General features: G+C 43.9%; 1 protein-coding gene across 1 annotated transcript; it reads left to right on the plus strand.

Annotated features, from left to right (window-relative positions):
* Positions 1 to 14,246, plus strand: Mlh1 (DNA mismatch repair ATPase Mlh1). Its single transcript, XM_080273973.1, has 13 exons — positions 1 to 110; positions 3,018 to 3,100; positions 3,994 to 4,174; positions 5,374 to 5,527; positions 6,458 to 6,734; positions 7,798 to 8,024; positions 8,741 to 8,916; positions 9,500 to 9,625; positions 10,162 to 10,335; positions 10,857 to 10,920; positions 11,677 to 11,875; positions 12,801 to 13,000; positions 13,980 to 14,246. The coding sequence occupies exons 1-13, from the start codon at positions 1 to 3 to the stop codon at positions 14,121 to 14,123; spliced, it is 2,115 nt and encodes a 704-aa protein (XP_080130099.1). The 3' UTR covers positions 14,124 to 14,246.

A 14,246-nucleotide genomic window follows, 5' to 3' on the forward strand; every position in this document is an offset into this window, starting at 1 on the left:
ATGGAGGGTGGGAGGATAAGGAAGCTGGACGAGACGGTGGTGAACAGAATAGCGGCGGGGGAGGTGGTACAACGGCCAGCCAACGCACTAAAGGAGATGATTGAGAACTGGTAAGGCGACTTGCTGGATTTTTTAGGCATGTGATTGATTATATTGCCTTTACCAACTGACATTTTTGTATCTCGTTTTGAAGTGGCTTTGGGCGCTGATATTTTATGAGTGCTATTATGAACAGTATCTCCAAGGAATTAAATATCGTAGCCAGACGATTTTTTTTCGCCTTTGGAATGGGTTTGTACACGAGAAGTAAATGTTAATGTTGCTGACTTTGCAATGGAATGCTGCCAAGTGACAATTATATACCGTACTGTGATATTGCAGATAAGCGTAGGTTCAGTCATGGAATTTATTTTGCAGATTTCTAATGTTATATGTTGTAAAAAAACAATGCCTTAGTAAGCCTGGTATTATTTCCATGCAGTAAGGGAAATCCACTACAGAACATGTTGCCTTACAGTTTGTGATAATGGTTACAGTTCCAAGTTAGTAAAATATTGATGTATTTGGTAAGGATAATTGGAATGTATTTATTTGTGCTGAGGTTTGTTAAGTTGTAGGTAGCTCAGATCAGAAACGGATGATTCAGTAACTTGAGGTTGGGTTCGATTTGTAGTGGTTGATTTTGACTGTTTACCTGATGCAAGTTGGATGAGGTTTATAATAGCTCCTCAGTTTAAAGAAACTTCTCTTTACTCCAGTGACATGTAACTGTATATTAGTCTTTGCTGGTAATTTATGTGTCGTATTGTATAGTTTATGAAGGCTCCAACATGCCTGCATGTGTTACCCTCGGCCACCTAATAGTGGCTTTCCATGCAGCTTGATCTCTGGCAGCCTCCCTGTTCAGTCCCTTATCCCCCGTGTCACACTTTATGGCCTCATACCAGGTCTTTTTTGGTCTGCCTTTCGCACCCCTACCTCCGACGTCATAGTTTATATATATATGTTTCCTTACTTTACTTTCTTTACTTTTTCTAAATGTAAATTGCCATCTCCCCATCCTGAATGCTGGCCTAAAGCAGGAGATTAACACTTGAATACGATGCTTGTCAGGAAGAAGTGCTGTGGAAAGGATGTAGAGCCATCGTATTGTCGTAATGAGCCATGCTAGCCAGGAAAAGTGCTGTTGAAAGGATTAGTCATTATATTGTATTCTGCCATTGATCTGCAGGAAAACAGTGTAAAAAGACAAAATTCCCTGTTTAGTTAAGGTTAATGAACTGTACTAAGAGGCAGTCATCATGGTAGGCTAATTGAGTGAGTAGCGGCATAATGACAGTTATTGGGTGTCATGTTGTGTGGCTTATTTCACTAATATATTTCATTCCACCACACATAGCCTTTGTGTCCTTCCTTTCAGTTACTGTGGTAGATAACACTGCGCAAATTTGAGACGGGACTCGTGCTGTCATTATTAACTGCCGCAACAAATCGTACTTTCCTTATTATCGTGGTATTTGGGTCTTTCAGAGTCAGATTTCGCCTTAACATTAATCAAGAAGTAGCATTGCATCATGTTCATTTATTTGACGTTCAGTATTTCCAATGACTTATTTCATTTGTGATATTTTAAGTTGATTAAGCCTCTCTGATACACTCTATATTTCCTTTATTTCAGTGACTAAATTTTCTCTACAGTAGTTCATTCAAAGGAAGCAGGGCATTATATTGATTGATTGATTTATGTCACAGTTATCACTTCATCTGCAATATTATGAATTAGTTTGACTTTCTGTAAGCCAGGAAACTGTTTACAGTGCTGGGTGGTAACCGTACAACCAACTCATATGTGTTCCCTATGAGGCGACAGGTCAGTTGACGGAGGGGTAGTGCCCCTCGCTGTAAAACAACTAACTTAGACAAACCTCCACCCTTTATGGGATAATGGCGTCTGGCTATAGATAGATAGATTTGACGTCACACATTGTTCCTTCTATTCAGACACATCAATAATACTACCAGTATCATTTAATTCATCGCAGTTAACACTTCACTTCTGATGTTATTTTTTACAGATTTCATCCTTGACTTCCACAAACAGTATTTCAGTTATATACACGTTCAGATTTCACCGCACATGTTAATATTAATTTGACATGCTGTGTTGTGACTTGAGCATTCCAACACATCTTTCACTTCCACATCTAAAACTCCACTCCACTCCACTATATTGGTTTCCTTGACAACAAACTCATCACTAAATACAATCACCTCTTGAACATGACCAACGGTTGTCAGTGTCCTGCCAAGTGCGTAGGGTTAGTGAGAAATATTGATGTCATGTGCTGTTATCTCAGTGGCTCTGATAACGGCAGATAACGGGTGGTTTTCAAGCCTCGTGTTAGTGATCTGCACGTCTTTAGATAAATCATTATGGGTTAGGACAAAGTGCAGGAAATAGGTTTGGAGACACTGCATGGATTTTTTTTTTTTTTTTAATTAATAGTCAGAGGACATTTCTGTTTTGTTCATGCTGGTATAAGATGATCATTATTGATTTATTTATGTACCAGTGTGTACCTGTTTATCCAGCCTTCTGTCTACTTATCTATCAGTTTATGGATAGCCAGATGCCACAATCCCTTAAGAGGTGGCTATTCGTCTTTGAGTTAGTTGCTTTACAAGGAGGGGCACTAACCCTCCGCCAACCCACTTGTTGACACGTAGGGAACACATACAGGTTGTTTATATGAAAAGGAAAAAAGTACTGTAGAAAAAAGTGACAGGAAAGATGGGGGAGATAGGAAGAGCGGAGGGCAGACACAGAAAAAGATTGGTAAAAGTGAAGGAAGAAGTAGGCAGCACTACATCATGTGAATGGATGATGGTTGCCACCACCTACCATCATCAATCTGTGTACCAGTGTGTAGTGGTCTGTTTATCAACTTATGTGTCTGTGTCAGTGTATGTTTATCTGTTCATCCACCAACCATGTATCTATCTGTCTCCCCTGTCAGCCTGGATGCCAAAGCGACGCAGATCCAAGTAACGGTGAAGCAGGGAGGACTAAAGCTTCTGCAGATCCAGGATAACGGCTCAGGTAGGGCACGAACCACACTGTGTGCCAAGGGAGGTGGAAAGAATTGGACTACAGTATCTACTTTAATGGTACTGTTGTGTGGTAGGGTAGGAAGAAGGAATTATACTTTAATGGTGTGGTAGGGTAGATAGCAGGAATTATATCTAATGGTGTGGTAGGGTAGGCTGAAGAAATTATACCATATCTGTTTTAACCTGGCCACCCACAAGTACACCTCCATTGTTGTGATGAATAGCAGTACCAGTGTCTATATAATGCCAGATTTTTTAAGCCTGAGATATAGAATTAGCTACCATATATTTGAGAGGAGCCTGTGGAGTTACATGGAGAGACAGACTGACAAATGAGGATGTGAAGGAGCGTTGTGGTGTGGATGTGGATGTGATAGGAAGCGTTAGGAGGAACACACTGAGGTGGTTTGGCCATGTGGAGAGGATGGAGAGTGAGAGACTGACTTGAGAGTGCTTGTGAGTGAGGTGTAGGGGGGGGGGAGGGAGCAGGAGACTAAAGATAAGATGGAGGGGTAGAGTAGAGAGGTATATAAGAGACTGTGGTGTAAGCTGGGGGGAGGGCAGTGAAATGGCAGGGGACAGGGTGACATGGAGGGTATTTGTTTGTGGTCACCCCTCATGGGATTATAGATAAATAGATAGATAATTTAGATGTTGTCAGTGGTGATATTCCAGACATTTCATCATTATTTCTCACAGTTCTAGGAAATATCAGTACATTTCTATCATATAATTTCTCACAGTTACAGGAAATATCAGTACATTTCTATCATATTATTTCTCACAGTTCCAGGAAATACCAGTACATTTCTATCATATTATTTCTCACAGTTCCAGGAAATACCAGTACATTTCTATCACTGATGCCATAACTCCCCACAGGCATTGTAAAGGACGACCTTGAGTTGGTGTGTGAGAGGTTTGCCACCAGTAAGCTGCGGGAGTTTGAGGACCTGACCAGCATGTCAACGTATGGGTTCCGCGGCGAGGCCCTGGCGTCCATATCACACGTGGCGCATCTCTCACTCACCACACGCACCGCCCTGGACAAGTGCGCCTGGAAGTGAGTCACCACCAGAGTTTTATTTTTATTATTATTATTATTTTTTGTATATGTCAAGCTACAGAACGTGGTGAAATTTTTGTGGCCTGTCTGATGGAGCCATGATTCCAAGTTCCTGAATGATGAAGCGTGGCCCGTTGAATTGGGTAAACTTTGGCCATGTGGATGTTGCTACTCCTTACCCTGCCCTAGGGTGGGAAAGGTGGTCTGGATGATGATGATGATGATGTTTTGGTGATGATGTGATGTTTGTGTTATTACCAGAATGGAGATTTTTACTCTGTGTCTTTCTTTCTTTCTTTCCTTTTATTCTTTCTTGCTTTCCTTTAAAATTTTCCTATGCAGTCATGGTCCATGTGCACTAAAGCTGTACATCAGTTTTTATATTCAAACCATGTACTTGTACTGTTGTTTAAGAAAGTCAGTGTTTCCTTATCTGTCCTTCATTTCCTTGAGACTGATGGATCTTTGTTCAGGTGGATGCATAATATACATTCAAGTCATCTATTCAGCGTAGGAGAGATCATTGGGTTAGGGGACTGAGGAGGGAAATGGTTGAATATGGGAACACACACAGCTGCCAATAAATGAGAGAGGGGGGTGTGAGCTGGGAGCATGGCAGTGAAATGGCGGGGGAAAGGGCGACATGGAGGCGGTTTGTTTGTGGCCACCCTTCATGGGATTAAGGCATCTGGCAGTAGATAGATAGATAGATAGACCTACACATGCTTCCATAGTCAGTGGTCTGCATATACACTACAGTAGACCCTCTCAGTACCAGATCAGTTGAGGGGGAGGCCGGATCTGATGAAGGTGATGGTTCAGTAAATCTGGGTATGGTAAACAGGGTATACTGCACTTGTAAATGTTTCCACTTTCTTGTGCCCCATTTGTTGCCTGGTGTTGTGTAGGGTATCGTACACTAATAGTACTAGATTACTGTACTGTATACTTTTTCTGGCTCCTCCATGCTTTCTTATTCACTTGTACTTTCTGAGATAGAGGGGTGGAGTAGAGGGGTAAATGAGGGAGGGGGATGTAAGGTGGGAGGAGGGCAGCAAAATGGCAGGGGACAAGGTGACATGGAGATGATTTGTTTGTGGTCACCTCTTACAGGATTAAGGTGTCTGGCTATGGATAGATAGATAGACTTTCTTAGTTGCTTTCCAACTCACTCATACCTACTTACTTGTCTACAGAGCATCGTATGTTGATGGCAGACTAACAGGTGCGGCCAAGCCAAGTGCCGGCAATCAGGGCACACAGATCACAGTTGAGGATCTGTTCTATAACGTGGCCACCCGACGCAGAGCACTCAAGAGTCCCACCGAGGAACACGCCAAGATTGCCGAGGTGAGCACCAGGACTCTCTCTCTCTCTCTTTGTACACTTAGTCATCGTAACATTGACAACACCAGAGTTAGTTCAGCGAGAAATGATGCAGCAGCGTTGCAGCTTTGCACGGGAATGGAAGAAACTGTTTGCCTAATGAAACTAAATGAGAGAAGCTGTATTTTGACATTAAACCAACCAATACCTAACAAACTTGGTCCAAACCTAATGTAACCGACCATAATACCTTATTTTGTTTGGGGGGATGGCAAGGGTGACATGTTGCCAAGTCTTTCTTTGAGGCACTCAATCCACGTTGCCAGTATGTCTGGATGACTGACTATACTGGGGGGGATTGCAAGCAGGATGATGGTACTATATTGGAAAAACAGTCAAAGTTCATGCTGAAACTATCACACTGCTACAAATCATATTACACACTTGGGAATTGCCTGAGGTTTCTTTTCTTCCAACGGTATCCACCTGTTGTTTTTACCCCCTTTTGGCAAGTCGTTTCATTTCCAGTACGGTACATAGAAAACATGAACTGTTCCAGAGCCAACCCAGGTGTGGGATGGCCATAACAGAAAGCATGGCATTGTTGGAATTAACTGAGTATGGGTAGGATGAGGTTGTGGTTGATGATGATGATGATGATTATGTGTGGTGATGATGTAGATAAAGGTAAAAGTTATGGTGGCTTTAATCACACTAGATAATGATGGTAATGATGACAGTGTACAGTGGTGGGAATAAGGAAAAATCTTATAGGAGTTTTAATACCACTAGATGATGATGATGATAATGATGATGGTGATGATGATGGTGATGGTGGTGGTGGTGGTGGTGGTGATGATGATGATGATGACAGTGTGTGTGTGCACATAGTAGTGGAGATAAGGATAAAAACGTCAAGGTAACAACAGCACTGCCGTCCCATCCCCCATACAGGTGGTAGGCCGCTACGCCATCCACAACGCCAAGGTTGGGTTCACGTTAAAGAAGCAGGGAGAACACACCACCGATATCCGCACCCCGCCCAACGCCACAACCCTCGACAACATCCGCACCATCTTTGGGCCGTCCGTGGCGAAGGAGTTGATGGAGTTTGAATGTAAAGATGATGCATTGAAGTTTAAGGCGGAGGGATACATCAGCAATGTCAATTATTCCGTCAAGAAGTGCATTTTCCTTCTCTTCATCAATCATCGCTTGGTGGATTGTTCAGGTGTTTATATTTCTCTCTCTCTTTTCTATTTTAAAAGTTCTGTAAATAGAGAGTAAGTCTTTGTTTTAATGTTAATGGTTTGGCCATGTGGAGAGGATGGAGAGTGAGAGACTAACGAGGAAAGTGTATGTGAGTGAGGTGGAGGGAGGGAGAGGGAGGGGGAGGCCAAGGATGAGATGGAGGGATGGAGTGGAGAGGGGGGTGTGAGCTGGGAACAGGGCAACGAAATGGCGGGGGACAGGGCAGCATGGAGGCAATTTGTTTGTGGCCACCCCTCACAGGTTTAAGGTGTCTGGCAATAGATAGATAGATAGATTAGGGAAACCTCTGCCATGCCCCGGGTGTGGACAAAACAGTTTCTGAAGTTGAATTCTTTTTTAACAGTACTTGCTTATAGAAAATAGCCTGAAGTAGACCAGTGTGTGTGTGAATTTTGAAGGTTGATTTGTGCCATAACTTAGTTGTTGCAGTGTCGGTATCTTGAAGTATTTTAAGTTTAGCCAAAAAAAGTGTGTTTTTAATATCTGAACTTTACTTTAGCCACGACAAGTACCAAAGCAAGCACAGGCATTGCAGTTTTCATCCTGATTGACGTGACATACCGGTTTGCTGCCGTCGTCAACAATTTATGATGTATGTCGCACTTCTTGAGTAAAGACCACTCAAGCCCAACACACTTAGGGAACACATATTTTATCTATCTATCTATCTATTGTCAGATGCCTTCATCCTGTAAAGAGTGGGTGTTTGTCCTTTGAGTTGGTTGTTTTACAGGGAGGGACACTAACTCTCCCCCAACCTTTTTTTTGACATGTGGAGAAATTAGTGGGTAATTAAGGCGCTCCAATCAGTTTGAGCCCATGTAGGTTTATCTCCAAGGGGTGGTTGGGGTTTATTGCTCATGTAATGTCACTCAGGGATGAGTGAGGCTGGTCACTCTCGTCTTAAATGTCAGGACCAACTTGCCTAGCCCTGGGCTTCTAGGCTCCTCATGGGGCAACACAGGATTGGATGATGGATGGATGGAAGAATCTTTCATTTCCATTCTCCCCAAACCCTGCAGCACTACGCAAGGCCATCGAGAGCATCTACGCCTCCTACCTTCCCAAATCCTGCCACCCGTTCCTGTACCTCAGTCTTGAAATGGCCCCGGGTCAGATTGACGTCAATGTGCATCCCACCAAACACGAGGTGCATTTCCTACACCAGGATGCCGTGGTGGAGAAAATACAACAGGCCGTGGAGACCAAACTGACCGGCTCCAATGCATCAAGGACGTACTACACACAGGTGAGACACAGAGGGAGTGAGCTACAAGGAAAAGTTACCATCTCAGAGTTTGTAAACCATCCTGAGGAAATACTTAAGTGAAGTGTGAAGAATGCATGCAACAAAACTGCACAGTTATTTCTGTGTGAAGAAGATCCCATTTTGATTTCCTTGCACTGTCTGTGGTGTGGCAGTGTACTCATGACAGCGTTCATGGCAAGTGTGTTTCAGATCGCCAGATCATAAAGAGTGTACACATTTACTGTACAGTACCTGTGATAATCCTCTTAATTTCCAACTTCCACCCATGGTTGTATGTTCAGTTCGTATTGAGGGGGGTTATCATTTTTTTGTTTATATTGTCAAATTTATTTCTTATTCTACTTACAGTACATGTATTTATTGTCCTCACAGGCTAGAAGATGTCAGTGAGAATAGATGGAGAACCGTCAAATGATGGTTTAGTAGCAGATGGAATTTGTTTTATAGCAATAACCTGGACTCATTCAAGTTGTGCATCACAGCACAATGATCACCAACACTATCACTGCCATCACCACTCAGATTATAAACTGGTGTGTTGGATGAAGAATACACAAGGTAGAGTCAAAATGTATTTCTGACTGATAAGCAAAACTAGTCAGGAGTAAACACTAACTCAACCTCTTGTATGCTTTATCCTCATCACTTCAGCCCATCACACTGCCACATAATGTACATTCTTCTTCATCTTGCAGAGTCTTCTTCCTGGTGCAGCAACAGTTCCTTCCAGTGTAATGGATAAGGCTGATGATGACGATGACGGCTCAGGGTCGGGAGTGAAGCAGCAACAGGGCAGCAGCGAGAGGGTGTACGCCCACCAGATGGTTCGCACTGACTCACGCGATCAGAAGATGGACAAGTTTCTCACAAGGTGGGTGGGGGGCGTGGTAGCGTGCTGGACTCGTAATCGGGGGATTGCGAGTTCGAGCCTCGCCTGGGCTGCCGTGCTGGGAGTGGTAGCTCGCTCCTGTAACCCTAGTGGGGCTATATAGTCCAATACAGGGCTTAGCTCGGGGGAACTCCATTTTTTCACAAGGTGGGTTAGTTGAGGGAGTATGTTTAGGAAGACTGTTGTGCCAGAGCTGTTAGAGGTATATGAGTGAGGGGTGTGTGAGTTGGAGGAAGGACAGCCTGATGCGGGAGGCCAAGGTGACATGGAGGGTTAATTTAGGGAGGATTTTTATAGTGATGTGCTGGGTGTATGTGAGAGAAGTTGGTGTAAGATGGAGAGAGGGCACCCTGATGAGGATGGACAGGTTGACGTGGAGGTGATTCATTTGTGGCCGTCCCTTATTCAACTAAGATGCTTGGCGATAAATAATTAGTTAGATATATGTAGATAAAATTAGGTGGACAACACAACCCCATCTTAACATAGCATAATGATGATAATGATGGTGATGATGATGATGATGGTGATGATGATATGGAACAGAATTTATTTTAATTTTCAGGCCAGGATGCAGTAAAAGCAAAGACAGCAGTGGAGGTGGCAGCAAAGATGACGTATCAGAAGAGAAACACAGCAGTGATGACGAAAATGACTTTGAGAAGAGTAAAGACAAGAGGGAGCAAAACAGGTGAAACAGGATTAATGAGAGAGAGAGAGAGAGTTGCTTAAGGAACAGAAAATATAGGTTAGAGTTAACAGGAGAATGTTTATTGTTATTGGGAGAGTACAGTAAGTTATTGATTCTAAGGTGACATGGATATCATTCATTCATCCATTGCCAGATGCCATGTATCCCAAACGAGGTGGCCAAGGGCTTAGAGTTAATTGTTTTACAGGGAGGGGCACTAATCCTCCACCAACCCCACTTAACGTTGGATATCGTTAACTTAAATACAGTAGCATAGATACAGGAGCCAGTGATGTGTCGTATGTTGTAGTAGTAGTAGTATCGGTAGTTGCAACCCCAAACTCATCTGAACGTGAACCCAGTAGTCTGTAGACCTAACCATCTCAGTCCATTTCCTTTCTACATCCCTCCTGATGCTTTACACTCGCATCAAGGACTGTTTGTAAATATAAAAGGCATCGGGCTATAGATAGATAGATAGACAGGTCATTATACTCAAGCAGTCAGAGTCGTTAATATTACCGTTCATGGCACAGACGTGAGATCAAGCTGACCAGCGTGCTAACCCTGCGGCAACAGTGCGAGGACGACTGCCACTCAGGTCTGCTGGAGGCCGTGCGTAACCTGACCTTTGTGGGATGTGTCAACCCAGAACGCGCCCTCGCACAGCATGCCAACAAACTGTACCTCATTAATACCTGCTCTGTCAGGTGGGACGAGGAGGGAATTAGGCAGAGGTTGAATGGATCTTTGGTGGTGGTGATGATAAAGTTAGATGGATATTTGGTGATGTAGTTGATGATGAAAATGATTGAGGATAATGGTGATGACAATGATTGATGATGATGATGACAATGACAATGATTGGTGATGATGATGATGATGTTGATGGTTGATATTGGTGATGATGATGACAATGATTGATGATAATGATGGCTGGTGTTGATGATGAGAGCTTGGAGGAGCTTTCACTTACAGTCAGTCGGAGAGTCAAATTTATCACCCTTCAGTCTGTCCTTTGACCATTTATTCTCAGAGCTGGTTTCTTTAATTCTTTCCTGACCCTCATCCCTTCCACCAAGTTTGGCAATGATGAAAACTAGACCGACAAATAAAAGAAAAAAAAAACTCTTCAGAATTCATGTTTGGCAGTGATGATGATGAGACACACACACACACACACACACACACACTGACTTTCACTTATATTATGCTTCTCATTTTCTTTCAGTGAGGAACTCTTCTATCAAATATTAGTCAGCGACTTTGGCAACTTTGGTCTCCTGAAACTGTCAGTAAGTTGGCATCAGCTTTGTATTACTTTGTGGAGAGAATTTTGAGTGTGTGTGTGAGGTGGAGAGGGAGGGGGTAGACTGAGAATGAGATGGAGGGATGAGGTGCAGAGGAGGAGGGAGAGGGGGTGACGACCAAGAATAAGATGGGGGGGATGAGGTGGCAGGTGTCTTAGGGAGGTGGGGGGGGTGTGAGTTGGAGGGAGGGGGAGACTGGGAATGAGATGGAGGGATGAGGTGCAGAGGAGGGAGAGGGGGAGATGACCAAGAATAAGATGGAGGGATGAGGTGGAAAGATATTTGAGGGTGGGGGGGGGGTTGAGTTGGAGGGAGGACAGGGTGACATGGAGGCAGTTTGTTTATGGCCACTATTTCCAAAGTTAATACATGTGTCTATTAACAGAAATCTTCCCTCAGTGAACTCTTTCATTGCTGGGATTACTTGTGGCAGAGGGAGACCGAGGATGAGATGGATCGATGGAGGTATATGAGAGAGGAGGGGGTGTGGGCCTAAGTAGGGGAGAGGGCAGTGAAATGGCAGGGGACAGGGGGACATGGAGGGGATTTGTTTGTGGCCACCCCTTATGGGATTAAGGAGGTATATGAGAGAGGGAGGTGTAGGCCTAAGCTTGGGAGAGGGCTGCGAATTGGCAGGGGACATGGAGGGGATTTGTTTGTGGCCACCTCTTACGGATTCAAGGCATCGTGATAAATATATATTCATCCTGTGTTATTCACGTTCTCTCTCACTCACCACAGAACCCCGGCAACGTAGAAGAACTGGCAATGTTGGCGCTGGAGCAGGAGGAGAGTGGGTGGACCGAGGGTGACGGACCAAAGGAAAACCTGGCCCAGTACGTCTCGTCCTGCCTGACGTCCCGCGCCCCCATGCTGGACGATTACTTTAGCATGAAGATTGACGAGGACGGCAATATTATCAGTCTGCCGTATTTACTGGGTGAGTGGCGGTGAGAGAGAGAGTTGTCCATGATAGATGATTAGCGTCGATTGATGATGATGGCAGTATTATTAGTCCACTTTATCTGCTGTGTGAGTCCCGGTAACCCATGGATTGTGTGCACCCTGTGGTGTGCAAAAAAATGGAGGAAAAAAAAGTTTTTGTTTTTTTAGTCTTTATTGTAAACTTGAAGAAAAACATCCAGGGCATCATCTGGTGAAAAAAGAAAATCTCTCTCTCTCTTCGTGTTTGCACAACGCCATGCATAAGTCTACGTAGTGGTGGAGTAGTTAACGATGATGCATGGCCAACACAGCCTGAGCTGTGGCTCGCAACGCAGCGCTGCCCAGTCTTAGCTGTGGCTCACAATCCACGGGTTAAAGACAGGGAAGTAGTGTTGCCAAGATTTAAACAGTGTGGTGACCAAGCCAGATTATGGGTTGGACCAAGGAATACTTGTTTTGGGGTCTTGAGAAAATAGAGATGGTCCTTGGGTCGGTCCGGCATATTTTAGGGATGACTGGTGCCATCCTGACCATCCCTCTGGCTGCACCACGGGAGGCGGGGAATGGCCAGGATTAAAATACAAGATAAATTCCTGTTTTTGTGTTTGTTCCTGTTAATACATCCCACACCTTCATTAATGACAGGTACATCTTTGATATTGATGGTAATTATAATAGTGGTGTTGATAATGGTTATGCTGGTGGTGGTATTAATAATGATGATGATGATGCTGGATGATCTGTGTGTAGCCAGATGTGTAAATCCTGTAAGGGGTGGCTGTTTGTCTTTGAGTTAGTTGTTTTACAGGGAGGGACACTTACCCTCCCCCAACCACCTTGTTGGTAATTTTCATGCATCTGGTGGTCTTGATGATGATGGCGGTGATGTTTATGTTGAACAAGCCCTTCCTCTGCCCCAGATGACTACGTCCCTGCCATGGAGGGCCTGCCGATGCTGTTGCTGAGGATGGCGACGGAGGTGGAGTGGAGCACAGAGCAGGAGTGTTTCCAGACTCTGTGCCGTGAGCTGGCAAAGTTCTATGCCGTGCAGAGGGATATGGAGGAGGAGGGAGAGAAGGAGGAGGAAGGCGAGGGGAATGAGAAGGAGGAAGAGAAAAAGGTAAGAAGGCGAAGGGGAGAAAAAGCTAAGTAGGAGAGAGTGCAGAGAGGAAATTTCTGGTTTTCAGTTTTCTTGATACTGTGTCTCAGAGGGTAAGGAGGCTGATTGGGAAGGAGAAATGAACAGGGAAGAGAAAGGAGAAAAAAGAGAGTGATGGAAGTATAGTAAGGCACTGAGCAGGAGTGCTTCAGCCACTGTTCTCAGCTGCTATAGTTGTACACTGCACAGGGGAATATGGAGGAGGACGTGGAGGAAGAAGGAGGAAGGAAAAAGGTAAGGAGAGAGGATAGAGGAAAGTTATTGTTAACAGAAGATGAAAGAAAAAAGGTTCACACATGTATGCATGGCCAAGGCCTTCAAAAAAACTTATAAATTAAAGTAATATGTTAGGATTGTGATGGGAGAGCTGTCCATAACTATAAGTAATTTTCAAGCTGTTTGTATTACATATCTGGAATTTGTTCTAAAATATCACGACTTTCTCCATACATTTGGAACAATAAATTGGGGCAACTGGTATGTTAGCATTATATTTAGCAATAGAATGTTAGTAAGTAATTTTTGTGTAATTTACTGGTTGCGAGAGGCAGACCTAAAAAGACCTGGGATGAGGTCAAAGAGTGTGACCTCAAGGATAAGGGAGTGAATAGGGAGGCTGCCAGAGATTGAGTAGTACGAAGAGCCACCATTAAATGACCAAGGCTGACGCAAGCAAACAGATTACAACAAGAACAGACTGTAATCCCCATTCCTTTTGACAGAGCAGTGAGAATGGATTATAGGTAGCAATAGAACATTAGTAATGAATTTTTCTGTAAGTTACAAATAGCAAATAAAAATGCAAAAATAGGGCAGATTATAACAAGAACTGAGTGTAATTAATATTCTTTTTGACAGCAACAATAAATACAAAAAAAAATGGGGGGGAGACAGATTATAACAACTGTCTATTTCCCATTCCTTTTGACAGAGCACTGAGAGTGGGTGGAAGTGGACGGTAGAGCACATTGTATACCCAGCCGTGCGTAAGGTCCTGCTGCCGCCACAACACTTCGCGCAGGACACAACATTCTTACAAATTGCCAACCTGACAGAGCTGTACCGTGTCTTTGAGAGGTGCTAGGGCATAGGTAGGGATGTGTGGTCTGTTGGTATTATGTAGCTGTTGATGAGAACCGGTAGCTGTAGTGATGTAGATGGCGTAGAGAGAGATATGAGAGAAGGGGGTGTTAGCTGGGGGGAGGGC

The sequence above is a fragment of the Coenobita brevimanus genome, chromosome 56 (genome assembly GCF_032717465.1).
Source record: "Coenobita brevimanus isolate Jiangsu-jjx chromosome 56, ASM3271746v2, whole genome shotgun sequence".
In the NCBI taxonomy this organism is placed as follows: Eukaryota; Metazoa; Arthropoda; class Malacostraca; order Decapoda; family Coenobitidae; genus Coenobita; species Coenobita brevimanus.

What these genes read in the sequence shown, in the direction of transcription:
- Mlh1 (XM_080273973.1), top strand. Translation starts at nt 1, where the DNA reads ATGGAGGGTGGGAGGATAAGGAAGCTGGACGAGACGGTGGTGAACAGA. An exon ending in AAGGAGATGATTGAGAACTG is followed by an intron (nt 111 to 3,017) that starts GTAAGGCGACTT and finishes CTCCCCTGTCAG; the next exon opens with CCTGGATGCCAAAGCGACGC. An exon ending in TCGCTTGGTGGATTGTTCAG is followed by an intron (nt 6,735 to 7,797) that starts GTGTTTATATTT and finishes CAAACCCTGCAG; the next exon opens with CACTACGCAAGGCCATCGAG.